At 39.3% G+C, this 18011-nt stretch overlaps 1 protein-coding gene across 2 annotated transcripts in view; it reads left to right on the top strand.

The window, feature by feature from the left end:
• vps13a (vacuolar protein sorting 13 homolog A) overlaps positions 1–16505 on the top strand; it is a 434277-nt gene extending 417772 nt beyond the window's left edge. For both annotated transcript variants that reach the window (XM_078214517.1, XM_078214516.1), the window contains exons 69-72: positions 2472–2557; positions 10495–10618; positions 11350–11424; positions 14054–16505. In XM_078214517.1, coding sequence (XP_078070643.1) covers positions 2472–2557; positions 10495–10618; positions 11350–11424; positions 14054–14119 — 351 coding nt within the window. In that variant the 3' untranslated portion in view covers positions 14120–16505. The remainder of the gene's footprint in view (positions 1–2471; positions 2558–10494; positions 10619–11349; positions 11425–14053) is intronic.
• Positions 16506–18011: the final 1506 nt, after the last annotated feature.

Genomic DNA, 18011 nt, shown 5'->3' with positions numbered 1-18011 from the left:
ATCCTTTAACGATACTAGCAAATTCACCCATCATCCCAGATGGTTTTCCTAACCTCTTATAAAAATAGTTTGAGTTCATAAAATAACATCTGTTTTAGCTGTTAACCTATATACTGTAGATATAGACCAGATTACTCCACCCTCATCCGTGGCGGCATTGACCGATTCTGCTGCAGTGAATGGAGGTTTGGCCGAGTGCCAAATTCCCAGTTCTCGCTGGCAGGGGTGGCAGGACATATGACACCAAAGAATTCCAGCCATAATTTTATAGGTTTACAGAATCTTATGAACGTATAGAATAGTTGCAGGAATAAGCCACTCAGCCCATCGAACCTGCTCCACCATTCAATAAGATTGTGGCTGATCTGATTGTAACCTCAAATCCACATTCCCATCTACTTCCCGATAACTTTTCACCCCCTTGCTTATCAATAATCTATCTACCTCTGCCTTAAAAATATTTAAAGACTCAAAATATTTAAAGATCTTGCTTCCACTGCCTTTTGAGGAAAAGAGTTGTAAAGACTCAAAACCCTCAAGAGAAATACATTCTCCTCATCTGTCTTAAATGGGCAACCTCTTATTTTTAAGAGGTTCTCCCAGAAGGAAGAGTATCCTTTCCACATCCACCATGTCAAGAGTTTTCAGAATCTTATTCAAATCAGTTTCCATATTAAAAATAATTGACATTCAGTTTGAACATTTCCCTTACAGTTGACTTAGTAATGTACACTAAATTCATATTGGGTCTTTATCCAGTCAAGCTCAGTCTGTGAAGAAACCAGATTCTAATTTAGGTGTTTCTAGATTAGTTCATGATATTCTTGCGATCAGCAGTTCAGAAGTGGGTTTCAACTGGATATTCAAATTTTGCTAGAGTGTATTTTCTTTCCTTAGAAGTAGAAAATCACATCAAAATAAGGCATTCTTAGATGAAGGATCCAAATGTATGTAAATTTGCTGGTGACACAAATATAAGTAGGAAAGTAAATTGTGAGCAGAACCTAGTCTATCTTGGCCATAATCAGATCAGTTATGATTTTATCTGAGTTTACAAAGGGTTAAGTGGAAAAAAAAGGCAGATGGAGTATAATGTGGGAAAACGTGAACTCATCTACTTTAGCAGGAAGAATAGAAAAGCAGCGTATTGTTCAGATGGAGAGAGACTGCAAAACTCTGCAATACAGAGTGATCTGTGTGTCTTAGTACATGATTCACAAAACATTAGTATGCAAGTACAGCAAGTGGTTAGGAAGTCAAATGGAATGTTGTGTTTATTGCAAAGGGAATAGAATATAAAAGTAGGAAGGTTTTGCTACAATTATATAGGGCATTGGTGAGACTACATTGGGAGTACTATGTACAGTTTTGGTCTCCTTACTTGAAAAAGGATGTAATATCATTAAAAACAGTTCTGAGGGTCATTGGTCTATGTAGTTCTCTTCCCCAGAGAGCGGTGGAGACAGGGTTATTGAATATTTTTAAGGCTGAGTGAGATTCTTGATTGGCAAGGGAGTAGGTTAAAATAGTGGATGAAGCCACATCTTGATTTTATCAAATGGCGGAGCAAACTTGAGGGACGCAATGACCTACTCTTTGTTCATATTCTATTTAATTGCCTAAGCAAAGAATGACAAAGATAGCAATGAAACAGTAGTAGACAACATTCTAGTCTGATAGATCTGTGTTTCAGACTTGTAATATCTCACTGGTATGGACTTGATTTGCAAAGCTAACTAATTTTCTTTCACTGGAAAAGTTGTTTAATTATACATTATCTATTGTTTTTGAAGCATTATTTTCAATAGGGCAAAATAATTCACGGTGCTTACTGCTTTCATTTTAACGTTTTATTTCTTCAACTTCTAAAGTACCTTGTACTTTCACAATTTCTCCACCAAGGTCGTTTAGTAATGCAACTCAATTGTTAGCTGACACAAGGGGCGGAATATTCCGGCCGCATTCGCCCCGAAACCGTAAAATCCCGCCCGAGATAAACAAACCCTTCCATGGTCCGCCCCTCGCCCGCTCTGATTCCCATGGTGGGCGAAACAGGAAAATTCGCCCCAAGGTGTGTTACATAAATAACCATTGTAGCTATTTAAAATTAGTCCTTCCCGAGAATATGGAATTGTTTATACGTGCAGCCACGTGTTTCCACATGCAGCCTAATTGTGGCATATAGTGAGGGTTATTCAAGACTACTACCATAATCCTGGAACTCCTTCCCTAACAGGACTGTGGGTATTAACCAAGACTGATTTTTTTTTTCCATCTAGATATTTGTGCAAATGATCATCATCTTTATTATAAGTGTTATTCAAGACTACTACCATAAATACAATTGTTATATTTCATATTCATATATTTCCAAAAGGTGATCAAATTAATTCTTCTTGCAGTCATATTGCCACTATTTTAAAATTTACTGAAGGGAAAATACATATTTACCACCTCTCTCTTTCTCCTAGAAAATTGAAAATGGAAGATATGCCAAGTGCAAGTACTTTGGCCACAAAATGATTAACAACTCAGACTTGTTTATGATTACAAAAAGGTAAGATTGTAAGCTATTCCATGGGTTAGTAAAATTTGTTTTTTGAAAATCTTCCCACGCTGATGATTATTGTTCTGCTCTCTTTGTTTGCAAGGTTGTGTGTCTATGTAACCAAACTACGTTTGAACTGTGTATTTGAAAGATTCCAAACCCATTGGTGGAAAGTTGATGTTATGGTTTTAGGTTTCTATGTTAATATGCTATTTGGAACAAAGCCAATTACCACTCGCGTCAGTGGACTTCTCTCTGACAAAGTTTTGTGTGTTTATCCAACCAAACCTAAGTAAATGCTGCAAAATCAAAGGTTTGTACAGGGAACATTTGCCATTAAGTGCAGGCCAATTTACTGGAACACGTCTGTAGTCACAACATGCAGCAGAAAAATGTACACTCTGTTGGACCAAGCTTCAATATATTAATCAATAGATAAATGTATTTTACATGTAATGTCAACCTTGGTTCAATTCATAGTACTCTTGCTTCTGATTCATAAGGTTCAAAGTTCACTATCACTATCAACATCTTGCGGTCACCATTGGCCAGAAACTGGACTAGCCGGATAAATGCTGTGGCTACAAGAGCAAGTCAGAAAATAGGAATCCTGTGGCAAGTAACTCACCACCTGACTCCCCAAAGCCTGTCCATCATCTACAACACAGTAAGAAGTCTCACAACACCAGGTTAAAGTCCAACAGATTTATTTGGTAGCAAATACCATAAGCTTTCGGAGCACTGCTCCTTCGTCAGATGTCAGATCCTTCATCAGATCTGACGAAGGAGCAGTGCTCCGAAAGCTTATGGTATTTGCTACCAAATAAACCTGTTGGACTTTAACCTGGTGTTGTGAGACTTCTTACTATGCTTACCCCAGTCCAACGCCGGCATCTCCACATCATCATCTGCAAGGCATAAGTCAGGAGTGTGATGAAATGCGCTCCACTTGTTTGGATGTGTTCAGCTCCAACAATATTTAAGCAGATCGACACCATCCAAGACAAAGCAGCCTGCTTGATTGACACCCCATCCTCAAACGTTCACTCCCTGCACCACTAATGCACAGTCACAGCTACATGATGCATTGCAGGAACTCACCAAGGCTCTTTAGGCAACACCTTCCAAACCCACGATCTCGACCATCTAGAAGAACGAAGGCGGCACATACGTGGGAACATCGCGACTTGGAATTTCTTTCCAAACAACTCACCATCCTGACTTGGAAATATATCATCATTGCTTCATTGTCGCTGCGTCAAAATCCTGGAACTCCCTAACAGGACTGTGGATATCCCTCCACCTCAGGGACAGCAACAGTTAAAGAAGGCAGCTCATCAACACCTTCCCAAGGGCAATTAGGGATGGACAATAAATACTGGCCTGGCCAGCGACACCCACATCCAGTAAATGAATTTTTTAAAAGTTTTACCCCAGGCATGAGAAAAATCAAGGCTGACAACACCCTCCTCCCACCGCCACCAACCCCACAGGCAGTACTAAGAGAAATTTGCACTGTTGGAAGGGTTGTCTTTCGATTAGATATTATATGGGAATTCTTACAACCGATATTTATCCCTCAAGTAACATTACGAGACACATATGTTCTGGGTCATCATCACCTTGCTGTTTGCGGGAGCTTTTTGTGAGTGAATTGGCTGCCCTCTTTCCCATGTTACAACAGTTACCACACTTAATAGTATTTTGGTGATCATAATGCACTTTGAGATATCCAGTGGTCTGAAAAGTACTATATAAATGCAAGCCTCTTTCTTTCAATTGAGCAGGATAATGAACAGTATTTGGTACGAACAGCATACTTGCAATAATTAAAAACCTTGATATTGTTCTTGCTTTGTAAAAAAAACAAAGATGGTCTCTTGCACTAACTCCCATCATATAATTAAAATGCAAAAACCCACTTCTCATACGGCAAAATTGAATCACAAAGTCACGGATTAGTTGGCTCCCTTTGCATTAACTGCTGATTAACAAAGTCAAAGAATGGAACATCAGAACTCTGAGATTCAGAGATATCTAGGTGTCCTAGCGCATGAACCACAAAAGGCTAGTATGTAGGTACAGAAAGTAAGGAAAGCAAATAGAATGTTACAATTTCTTGTGAAGGGAATTGATTGAAAAAGTAGGGAGGTTATGTTTCCGTTCTACAGGTCACTGGTGAGACCACACCTGGAGTACTGTTTACAGATGTGGTCTCCTTATATAAGGAAACATGGAAATGCGTTAGAAGAAGTTCAGAGAAGATTTACCGGGCTAATACCTGGAATAAGCAGGCTATTTTATGAGAAAAGGTTGGGCAGTTTAGGCTTGTATCCACCTGAGTTTAGATGAGTAAGAGGTGACTTGATTGGAACTTTTAAAATCCTGAGAGGTCTTGTCAGGGTGAATGTGTTGAGGATGTTCCGTCCTATGGGAGAATCTAGAACTGGAGGTCACTGTTTAAAAATAAGGGATCGGAATATTTTTCTCTGATAGTCATGAGTCTTTGGAACTCTTCCTCAAAAGGTGGTGGAAGCAGAGTCTTTAAATATTTTTAAGCAGAGTTAGATAAATTCTTGACGAACAAGGGGGTGAAAGGTTATCGAGGGTAGGCAGGGATGTGGATTTGGGGTTATAATCAGATCAGCCATGATCAATTGAATGGTAGAGCAGGCTTGAAGGGCCAAGTGGTCTATTCCTGCTCCTAATTTGTATGTTTGGATATGCAATATGCTTTTTAAAATATACTTAGAGGATATTCGATAGCTATCTACATGTTGTCAATTACTAAGTGCATCTGCTATATACAGTGAAGTTCTTAACCTGCTTGTCTGTACCTGATCAAAGTGACAAGCTGACCAAATTTGAATACAATTCCTGCTAAACACAAAAGTGTAAGGAATGCTTCTAAAAATAATGAATCAAATGTGATCCTTTTACATTCCAGGCTGAAATGTGTGTTCAGTTTGAAAAATTCCCTTACGTACCTTTCTACAGTTTTGTTATCAGCAATATTAAGGCAGAAATGCTTTATGTTTATCAGTCATTGTATTTCTAAAAGACCGTTTTAGGCAGAGGCTTATATCCATTACTTAAGCTTTTATAACACAACAATAGAGGTCATCTGTTCTCACAACTAATGGAAGATTGTGTTGTGATATGTCAGGTGGTGTCAGGCTGCCCAAATCCCAACAGCCAACTTGAACAAATTATCACAACGATATACAATTTGTATTTATGAGAAGGTGTCTGAAGTTAGGGGAAATAATTTCAATCTACTTGTGAAGATTTGAAAACTTAAATTTAAACATTTTTTCTGAAGAGATAAATGAAATTCAGACACAAGGGGCGGGATTATCTGGCCACGTTCGCCCCAAAACTGCTAAATCCGGCCCGAGGTCAACAGACCTTTGCATGGTCCCGCCCGCCTGCTCCGATTCCTGTGGCAGGTGGGACGGGAAAATTCCCCCCAAGGTTATTTATAGTTAACAGTACTTTGACAAACATTTCCCAAAAAGATATCTGTTTAATTCAGCTAAACATCCCTTTTAGGCAAAAGCCCTCATGGTTTTCAATTTCAGTTTCCAGTAATATTACCACAAAATCCATTGTTTTTTTTTATACTTTTCCAATTCAATCAAATCAAGTCCAATTCAGAGTCTCAACAAGTTGAGACATTTCCGATCCAAGCTGACAAGACAGGGCCTCCACTCCTGTCTTGGGCCTGATCTACATGAGCCAAGCTGATTGGAGTAGGTGCAGACTCACCTCCTCCAAGACTTGATCTCATTTGCATCTTAGCCAAAAGGCCGAGATGCCGCTTTTAAAAATTGCTTCAAATGAAGCTTAAATGTAACCTAATGACCTCAACCAAGCACAGCATCCTATCCATACTACACTTGATCTTAGCCAAAAGGCCATTTGTTGCTATAGGAAAAGGCTTACACAAGCTTTTCTTTCTCTCTCTCATTCAATACTGGGACCAAAGCTTGTCTTCCAAACCTTGCAGACACAAACGCTTTTATGTGACAGTGGCTGCAGCTACTTATTCACAGGTCTGTTTCCAGCACACTGCTTTTAGATCTCAACCATTGAGACATTCTTCCCTCTCTCGGTAAATATATTTTTCATCTTTAACTCTTTTCTTCAGAAGTTATTTTCCTCTGAATTTACAGGTCTTTCATTATTTTTTATGGCCACTACTTTTGGGTAAACATAAACTTAGCACTTTGCTCTATTTAATTTACAATTTCCTCCAATTGTACATATTCCTTTTGAAATACCATATTTAATGTTAAGTTACTTCCGTTATCTTCCTAATGCAAATTTCCGTTCATGCTGCTCACTGCCTCCATTTTAGCCCTACTCAATTTCCACTTCAGAACACTTGCTTTCACACCTAACTCTTTTGGATGTTTTAAATATTGTGGGGGCGATTCTCAGTGCAACGGGCCGGGAGACATAAGCGGAGATCGTGTAGCGGACTTCCCGCTGGATGTCACGGCCTGCACGCATCTCCAGAAACTGGATTGCCTGTGTCGTCAGCTCTGTGCCAGAAATCGGTGTGGAGCTGATTTGAATATTTTAATTTTAATTTTGGTGTCATTAAAAGAGAGACTTCAGTCCTGGACCCGCTAGCCTCCTCCCCCGCCCCCCCCCCCCCCCCCCCCGCAAATCCCCTAGATCTCCACTGCCTCCCGAAGATACACAAGGCAAACACACACGGCCGTCCCATCGTATCGGGCAATGGGACCCTGTGCGAGAACCTCTCCGGCTATGTCGAGGGCATCCTGAAACCCATTGTACAAAGAACCCCCAGCTTTTGTCGCGACACGACGGACTTCCTACAGAAACTCGGCACACATGGAGCAGTTGAACCAGGAGCGCTCCTCGTCACAATGGATGTCTCGGCACTCTACACCAGCATCCCCCATGACGATGGCATTGCTGCAACGGCCTCAGTGCTCAGCGCCAACAACTGCCAGTTTCCAGATGCAATTTTACATCTCATCCGCTTCATCCTGGACCACAATATCTTCACCTTCAACAACCAGTTCTTCATCCAGACACACGGAACAGCCATGGGGACCAAATTCACACCTCAATATGCCAACATCTTCATGCACAGGTTCGAACAAGACTTCTTCACCGCACGGGACCTTCAACCGATGCTATACACTAGATACATCGATGACATTTTCTTCCTTTGGACTCATGGTGAACAATCACTGAAACAACTCTATGATGACATCAACAAGTTCCATCCCACCATCAGACTCACCATAGACTACTCTCCGGAATCGGTTGCATTCTTGGACACACGCATCTCCATTAAGGACGGTCACCTCAGCACCTCACTGTACCGCAAGCCCACGGATAACCTCACGATGCTCCACTTCTCCAGCTTCCACCCTAAACACGTTAAAGAAGCCATCCCCTACGGACAAGCCCTCCGTATACACAGGATCTGCTCGGATGAGGAGGATCGCAACAGACACCTCCAGACGCTGAAAGATGCCCTCATAAGAACAGGATATGGCGCTCGACTCATTGATCAACAGTTCCAACGCGCCACAGCGAAAAACCGCACCGACCTCCTCAGAAAACAAACACGGGACACAGTGGACAGAGTACCCTTCGTTGTCCAGTACTTCCCCGGAGCGGAGAAGCTACGGCATCTCCTCCAGAGCCTTCAACATGTCATTGATGAAGACGAACATCTCGCCAAGGCCATCCCCACACCCCCACTTCTTGCCTTCAAACAACCGCACAACCTCAAACAGACCATTGTCCGCAGCAAACTACCCAGCCTTCAGGAGAACAGTGACCATGACACCACACAACCCTGCCACAGCAACCTCTGCAAGACGTGCCGGATCATCGACACAGATGCCATCATCTCACGTGAGAACACCATCCACCAGGTACACAGTACATACTCTTGCAACTCGGCCAACGTTGTCTACCTGATACGCTGCAAGAAAGGATGTCCCGAGGCATGGTACATTGGGGAAACTATGCAGACGCTGCGACAACGGATGAATGAACACCGCTCGACAATCACCAGGCAAGACTGTTCTCTTCCTGTTGGGGAGCACTTCAGCGGTCACGGGCATTCGGCCTCTGATATTCGGGTAAGCGTTCTCCAAGGCGGCCTTCGCGACGCACGACAGCGCAGAGTCACTGAGCAGAAACTGATAGCCAAGTTCCGCACACACGAGGACGGCCTCAACCAGGATATTGGGTTCATGTCACACTATTTGTAACCCCCACAGTTGCCTAGACCTGCAGAGTTTCACTGGCTGTCTTGTCTGGAGACAATACACATTTTTTTAGCCTGTCTTGATGCTCTCTCCACTCACATTGTTTTGTTTCTTAAAGACTTGATTAGTTGTAAGTATTCTCATTCCAACCATTATTCATGTAAATTGAGTTTGTGTCTTTATATGCTCAGTTTGTGTCTTTATATGCTCTGTTTGTGAACAGAATTCCCACTCACCTGAAGAAGGGGCTTAGAGCTCTGAAAGCTTGTGTGGCTTTTGCTACCAAATAAACCTGTTGGACTTTAACCTGGTGTTGTTAAACTTCTTACTGTGTTTACCCCAGTCCAACGCCGGCATCTCCACATCACCTATTCCATTAGCAATATGGCACCCCAGGGATGTCTAAGATAGAGATTCAAACCCATCATTCACAATTTCTAAGCTGTCCTTTGATCTGGAAAGTGCATGGCTACTTTAAATACTTCCCTTGTTTACCAATTGAGTTGCACCTTTTCTTTGGTCTGGGGAAATTACATGAATAATTCATAACTCTAATGATGACAAAAGCAATTCCCCTCAGACTTAGTGTTTTCAGGTCTCCAGTTAAACAGGTCCAACTGCCGTTTCATGGGTCTCAACCTTTTAACTCTGCCCTTGTAAGTACACACGGACCATTATTTAAATCGTATTTACTTTACGTTTGTTTGCCAACCCCTCAAACTCAGGTTTTTGCCCATGTCTCCTGCATTAACATTTCAATCCCCAACCTAAAAGTTATATTCCTAAAACATATGAGTAATGAAATCAGATATTTTCATAACAAAATGCAAGTCATTGAACAGTTAACTGATTTCAAAAAATGTAGAAAAAATACATTACAAATCTCAGGTGTAAATAGTTTCTTTCAAGTGTATTCTTCCTCAACATTACTTCACATATTTCTGTTTAAACGTTTCTCAATTCAATTTGGTCATCTTGTTACACCAATTGGATGTAAGGCAGAGTCTTTGCATACAGAAATACAGCTGCCATTTTCAGTACAGGCACCATTTTAAAATTTGTACAGCTGAACTAACTGCTTAAGCTAAAATAGTCTTTAATTCATTTTATATAGTCTGTAATATATTTACAAAACTGTAGAGGATGAAGTCAACATAAGAGAGTAGTCAGTGACATTATGTAAAGGAAAATAGCTTAAGATAAGCCAAAACTGTAACTATAATGTTGTAGAATCCAGTGGGAGGGTGAATACATTAATGTAAACAATAGATTTTAACCTTGGACAGGGCAGTACAGCTTGATCTTTGTATACACTATCGTTTTGCAAGGGGCTCTTGCAAAAATGTCCTTTACCTAGGCAAAGGAATGCAACATGCCATCCAAGAGGCGGGTGATGTACTTCCAATTATTAACCTGGATACTCTGAACAAGTTGGTAGAACTGCACGAGCGTGTTTTTTTAAAAATTCCCTATTTCTCCCTGTCATCCAGTAGGCAAAGTAAAGTCAAAGCATGGGTCAGCCTGCACCACTAACATCAATTCAAATAAAATATTAATGTAAATTCCAGACTGCCAGTTCAGGTTTGTACCAAGGTGAAATGAAACAACCTTTGAACTCTGTTAAAGCTTAATGTTTATGGTGTGTCTTTTATTAATCTTATTGCACAAATTATCATTTTCCAGTGGTATCTTATTTGTAACACAAGGAACATTTGGGCAGTTGAACTGTGAATGGCAGTACAGCTTCGAGGAATTCACTAAAGAGCCTTTCATTGTTGATGGAAGGAGGCTACGTATTGAAGCCAAAGTAAGTAAATGATTGGAAGCCAGTCTTTCTTCTACTTGCATTGTTATTGATGACATACACTGTTAAAGAAATGAGAAAGTAAGAATGTATACATTGACTTAGAAAAGGTGCTTTGTTGTCCATGTACCTATTATCAATAAACTTTAGCAATACATTCAAAGTGGTATTTTTCGATAGCCTCTGACATCATACTCTTCAGACATTTCATTGAACATATCCCCAATTGTCATTTCAGTAAGTGATTAATTTGAATTATTATACCCTGTTGTATAGCACTTTAAGTGCATATATATCATAATTGTTGCAATACCTAAAATGCAGTTATCCTTACTGTTGTACAAACCTTTCCCTACGTCACTTACCAGTCTAGCCTTAATTGCAATACATCTGTAGCAACCAAGCTGCCAATTTGCACCATCACTCGTCGCTTTAATGCCTTTTTCCACCAGTAAAATCATTACTCTCTCCCACCATGAATATTTTTCTTTGTATGGTTCCCATCTTTACTGCCTTAAGTTCATTGTTTGTTAGTGTCATCCGCTATACATCTCCACCTGTGCTGCCTTTACACATTCTACATAAGTCAACTGCATCCAGTCCTTTATAAATACATGTTGTTGTTGTAAAGTGAACTTCGTGAACGTCAAATTTTATAGGCAACTTGGTTAAAAAATGTAAGTTTGCATTGAGTGATTTATTTTTCCTCACCTATTCACTATGTTTTCTTAAAGGAACGTGTCAAGTCTGTATTCCATGCAAAAGAATATGGAAAAATTGTGAATTTCAAAACTGAAGATGATGCAAAGGTATTTGATTGTCTTGTTAAATATGTCTACACTCCATTTTGAACATTACACATTAATTCTTGAAGTAATAATCGCATTAGCCATTTCCTCAACTTCAACTGTGAGTCATGTATAATTGACTAGCTTCCTCTCCTCTCCCCAATGTAACCTGACTGCAAATACCAATTAAATCTCAAGAATGCAAAGTTGGAATTCATCAAACTAAAAGATTGCTATATGATTTTCTAATGGTGAATAAATAACTGTTATGATCCAGCAAATGTTAATCGCTGTATAAACCGCAATGTGAGCGTGTCGAAGTTTCTAGGTCAGTTGGTTAGCAGAGTACTTCTGTATTTTGTTTCAAATTTAATACATTAACTCTTACATTCCTACAATTCCCCCCTTTGACTCTTAATCACAAATTACAAATCACAAAATCAAATCTCTCTGCTGCCTCTGTTGGTGGTTTACATACATGCCCTTGTACTATCAAAAATTAAATATCAATCAATACACAAAATAATAACTTCATACAGGTTCAGTCCTTGGAGACGGTGCTCGTTTAAAATATGACGTGTGTATCCAAGTCTTTTTCCCTTTTTACTTTAACCACTAAGTGGGTTACCAGTAGTACTTGATGATAAGATCCTTCCCACTTTGCTCCAAGAGGTTCAGGCTGTGGTTTCTTAACATACACCCATTCACCTGGTACTGTCATGTTCACCTTCATTGTTCGTGCCTCATGTGTCTTTGACCTGTTGTGAAGTAAGACTAACTGCTTTGATTAATCAATAGTTCCTGGTAGTGACATGGGTCTTCCTGTAATCACCTCAAATGGGCTGAATCCCGGAGTCCGATTAGCATTAGCTCTAATGCTGCACAGTACGATGGGTAATGCTTGAGGCCACTTAAGACCTTCCTGATGATATTTAGATATCCTTTCATTCTTTCCACCTGTCCAGATGACTGTGGGTGTTGTGTGGGACCTTCACTGTCCATATTTCTCAACATTCGACACATTTCTTGGCATACTGGGAACCTTGATCCGAATCAATACTCGAGGGTAACCCTATCGGGGAATGTAGTCTTTGCAGAGCACTTTAGCTGTGTGTTGGGCAGCAGCGTTCCTGGCGAGGTTGCTTCTACCCACCTGGAGAATTTGTCTACTATTACCAGGACATGTTTATATCCTTGGCAAGGAGGAAGGGGTATATAATCAAACTGCAAACGTTGGAATGGTCCTGGGGGGCTGGTACCCTTCGCTGAGGTATTTTTGCCTTTGGACCATTATTTTGTTGGCATGTAGCACACCTATCTAGTAACTTCTGCATGTGTATTTTGAACTTATGGTTCCACCATTATTTATCAAATCATTGAGTCATTTGCTGGACTCCTGTATGCCCGTAAGAGTGAATTTGTTGGGCCAAATATGGCATTAGGGTAGATGAGGCCACTGGTTTCCCAATCTTTGTGTGTCACCACACATTGAGGATATTTGAGCTCCGTCTTCCAGCCAGGCCCATTTCTCTTCCTGTGATGCCATACTCTGCATTTCTGACAAGTCTCTCAAGTCTTTGGGGTTTCTAATCACTAATTCTCTAGCCTGTTTTTGCCATTCTAGAGTCAGGAGATCTGCAGTCTGTTTTGCGGCTTGATCAGCTAGAGCGTTTCCCCTGCACTCCTTAGAATGGGCTTTACATTTCAAAATTGCTATTTGTTTAGGGAGCTGCAAACTTCTACAATTCCCTTACTTCTGCCCCTTTCTTTATAAGAGTACCTATTTCTGTCATAAACTCTCGCTATCTCCATATCTGGCCAAAGTCATGTGCTACCCCAAAGGCATATCATGAATTGGTGTGAATATTAGCTGCCTGGTCTTGAGCATGCTTCAGTTAAAGTGTAAACTGACTTTTTAAAAAACTGAACATGTACATGACCCTTTTTCCTTGATCAGAGGGATGGCAGCTATGCCTACCCTTCTACACTTTCAGCTGTACTTTAATCAAGACTCATTCTATCCTTCTACTTGAACCTGGCCGTACATTGGTCAAGAAAGTAAGCTGCAATCTTTCTCAAACAACAGAATGCTTTTCTCCCATATTTCTTAAAGTGACTGCCCCCTTAATTTTCCCTTCCCTTCTGCTGTGTAATGACTGGAATTCGGTACTTATGGGGATATATATGTAATAAAAGCAGTGTTTGTGGTATGTTGGACCCTAACAACATAACACTAACATAGGAAAATGCCCTTGTGATTGATTATAGAAATAAAACTCTGGAAATACATTGTTAAATTTATTATCATACAAAACTTTATGTCCCAGATGTTTCACAGTTGAAGCATAAGGAGTCTGCAAGGGTGTCTAGGGTTATGGGAAGGGGTTGAGAGGCAGGAAAGTGTAGTTAAAGTCACAAAAAATGTCTACTCCTGTTCATATTTACGTTCTTATGCAGGGAGAGAATGCCAGTGTTCAAGGCCAGTAATGGTGAAGCAATCAAAATCAGGGATTCACGTGGCCAGAAATAAAGGAGGATAGATCTCAGAGTTGTGGAGGAGATAGGGCGGTAAAAGGTCATAGAGCATTTGAAAACAAAGAAATGGCAGTTTATGGTAAATTAAAAATCTCATAACATTTTCTATTCCTAGTGGATTCTGGCAAAACTACAAGAAGTGCGGGAAAGAAGAGGACAGGATCATCATCCAAAGATATGAATGATAAGTGTTACGAATTTCATAAAAACCATCACGTGTTTTATGCTACAATTGAGTTGAATCCACATTAACAGAACTTTGTATCTGTAGATGTACAAAGATGTACAAAGTAGTATGAAGATTCCAAGTCAGTTTTGATTGTTAATCATGACTATTTTAATTACTTATTCTAATTCAATGAATTCTAATAGAAATTTAAAATTGCATCTCAACCATATAACTATTATATTTGTTTTTGATCTTCAATGGTGATGAGTCAACAGTTCTGAATTTTTAGCAGAGGTTACACTGCAGTGTAACCTGAAAATTACACTCCTAGTGAATACCTTAAGCGGGTGTAATAGTGTTTAATTCGCATGGCTAAATGGCTTTCCCAAAAGAAAGCTCCGTGCTACCAACTGCCACACAGATGCTGTCAACAACACAGATGTGCCAACAATTTTCTTCACTGCAGTGCTATTGGACTCACTTTTGTGTCACTAGGTCAACTTGAAATATCCAGATGTTTAACATTTAAGTTGGCATTGGCATTTTTGTGGGTTTTTAAACAACTTTTTCAAGAAAATTATGTATCAGTATATTTCAACATTAGGAAGAACCTGCTGGAGTGTTTTGTTTATTGCATTTTGAGATTAACTAATTAGAAAGTCAGCTTTGCTGATAATCAAATGCAGAAGACCCTCTAATCGAAATTAAGATCAAGTGCAAAAGATATCCTCTAATTATATCCCATCATCTTTTGAAGATTCACATTCTGGTTACACATTGTGAATGTGCATATACATTTAATGCATTCTTGTAAATAATTAATCATGCTCATCAGTAAATTAAAATGTTAGTTTATATATTAAGATAGTTAATGGGATATGTGCTTAAGTATTAACTGCATTCGATCCACTTTCATGCAATCTTAATGCACTGAAATCAAAACAATTATAGAGTCTCAAATGATCCAGACAAACCTTTTTTCCTTGCTTAATGTTTTTTATATAATGGGATTCTAATGCATTCAAAGGTTCTACTATGGTTTTTATCTTGACAGATTTGAACACTGGGTTAATTTTTTGTATTAAAAGTCTGAAATTAAACTGCTGGATATTTCAAAATCATGTTCCAAGGCACATGCATTTGCCACTTGGTCAATACTAGTTAGTTCCTAAAGTACACGTTGCTGAATCCATCCACCAGTGTTTTCTGTTAAAGAAAATTTTTATGTATACCGTTCAAGAAAATTATGCATATTGACCACTGAATCATTGCTTTATAACTGATCATATTCATGGCTAATTGATTTTAAGTTCCTGCCTTTGATAATATGTTGATATGCAATTTTCTACAAACAACTTTCCATTATGTAGATGCACTATATAGTCTGAAAAGTTTAACTTATCTTAATAAATTCTTGTTAGCAAACATATGTTGTAGATAGTTACCACATATGATTTAATAACTATGTCATCTTACTGAGCATGAAAATAGTAACATTCGGGGAGGGAGGCACATTTTTACAGTCTGTACCAATTCTAAAAACAGCTATTCTCAAATTTCTTATATCGAGTATATATGTTAGCATAAAGCTATTTTTTTCAATAAAGCCTTCAACAGTTACAGCATAAATATAAACAGTCCCATTTTAAGTTGTACAACTCTGCCCCTCCATGAATTTCACATGGTTACCGTTTTTTTTAATGGAGATTATTAACCACTATCTCACTTGCACAGTACTCCTTCAAGGAAAATAACTTGCTCAGAGTTTCCTCAAAAACATGGAATTGTAAGTTGGAGAGCTAATTGAATATAAATCCGGCATCAGAATTAAAAGCATCACGTTATGCTTGTCTGACAATTTTAAACTGGCTAGCTTTATTATAAACAAGTTCAAAGAAAAATCCACTAGTTTACATTAATATGTTTAAATCCTAAACTTTGTATGAGACAAAACATGTTTGGAGAAATGTACATACCTGTGAATAATCATTTCAAAATCAGCAGGCCTAATCGTGAGCTTAGATAAACACAAAACATCTGATTGCTAATGCTGAAAGTGGCGACACCTAAATTAGTAATTTTTAAGTCGCTTTTTAAATACAATGAGGAATGCTGGACGGCATTGATGTACAATGGCACCAAATCTGAGTGGGAAATGGAAACATGCCTGCAGTTACACAACCCAGATTTTGTAGTCAATGGCAAAGAATGGTGCTCAGTGCTAACTTGTGCTTGGATTGCCTGTATTTCTGAAGTCACTTTGAATTTGGTGCCATTTATAGGAAATCTGTGGGGTCCAGCTGCAGAGAAGGCAAAAATCAGGTATTTGATTGAAAAACTGTTAGTAAAACAGCAAGTTAAAATGCTTGGAACATAATTAACATTTTAATCGTTATACAAAAAGTACAGGGAAATAAAAATTGGGGCATATATGACTAGGGGAGAATATGAAAAGATTCCATATTTTAAAAATTATTTTTTACTGTGCCAGTAATTAGAAGTCAATATTAAAAATTTAGTTGGCTTAAAGTCATCATTACTAACTGGACAAAGTTAAAGTTCAGTGATTCTCTGTTTTCCACACCATGTGGAAGAGCAGATTATCACTAACAGCAACTTCCGGATTTGTGTGCAGATGCCTGACGTTGGGGGTCAGTTTTACACCGTAATAGAACATAGAAAAACTACAGCACAAACAGGCCCTTCGGCCCACAAGTTGTGCCGAACACATCCCTACCTTCTAGACCTACCTATAACCCTCCATCCTATTAAGCTCCATGTACTCATCCAGGAGTCTCTTAAAAGACCCTATTGAGTTCGTCTCCACCACCCCTGACGGCAGCCAATTCCACTCGCCCACCACCCTCTGTGTGAAAAACTTACCCCTAACATCTCCCCTGTACCTACCCCCCAGCACCTTAAACCTGTGCCCTCTCGTAGCAGACATTTCCACCCTGGGAAAAAACCTCAGAGTCCACCCGATCTATGCCTCTCAACATCTTATACACCTCTATTAGGTCTCCTCTCATCCTTCGTCTCTCCAAGGAGAGAAGACCGAGCTCCCTCAGCCTATCCTCATAAGGCATGCCACTCAATCCAGGCAACATTCTTGTAAATCTCCTCTGCACCCTTTCAATCTTTTCCACATCCTTCCTATAGTGAGGCGACCAGAACTGAGCATAGTAATGACAACGAACACTGACTTGGAATTTGTAGTTGTGTCAGTGAATTTGTTGATCTTGAGTACATTGACTCAGAAAAATGATTTTGTGAGGTAGGTACACCTACTGACAGTTCAACAATCATGAAAATCCTTAGAAAGGTCGGCCAGAGAACACATTCATTACTTGAGGAGAATGGATAGATAAATAAAATAATTTAAATAACTTTCTAAGCAGAAATCTAACTAATAACAAGGTAATTTTTGTTGCTCATTAATCAGACATGTATTTCAGAACCCTAATAATATGCAAGTAATAGTCTTGGAAATATAATGCAACAGTCCACGTAACATTTCTGTAACTGTTTGGCAAATTTGTTTCAGCATAGTTTAAAATAACCCACAACAACACCTGATAGCCACTTCATTTGTGATAGTAACAGCCTTTCACAAATTGGTCTCTTCAGCCATCAGCAAAAGTACATGATAGGGAGTCATCCTATCCCCAATTAATTTGCCTCCTGCCACTCATCATTCATTGATGGAAGGATGCCAATGCTGGGTTTATTATGGTAAAATAGCTGGTGATTGGCATTTCAATGGTTTAAAAAAAATAGAAAATGCCAAAATTATACAGCAAATCCATAAATCATTTGAAATGAGAAATGTTAGCCAAGTGTTTTTTTTGGTTGTACATCATTGGTTAGAACTGACACAGTAGTTTTCAGTACATCTTAACTCTTC

This window comes from Mustelus asterias, chromosome 6 (assembly GCF_964213995.1).
Source record: "Mustelus asterias chromosome 6, sMusAst1.hap1.1, whole genome shotgun sequence".
Classification (NCBI taxonomy): Eukaryota; Metazoa; Chordata; class Chondrichthyes; order Carcharhiniformes; family Triakidae; genus Mustelus; species Mustelus asterias.
The sequence above is the reverse complement of the archived record's forward strand: the minus strand, read 5'-3'. Positions and strand labels throughout refer to the sequence as shown.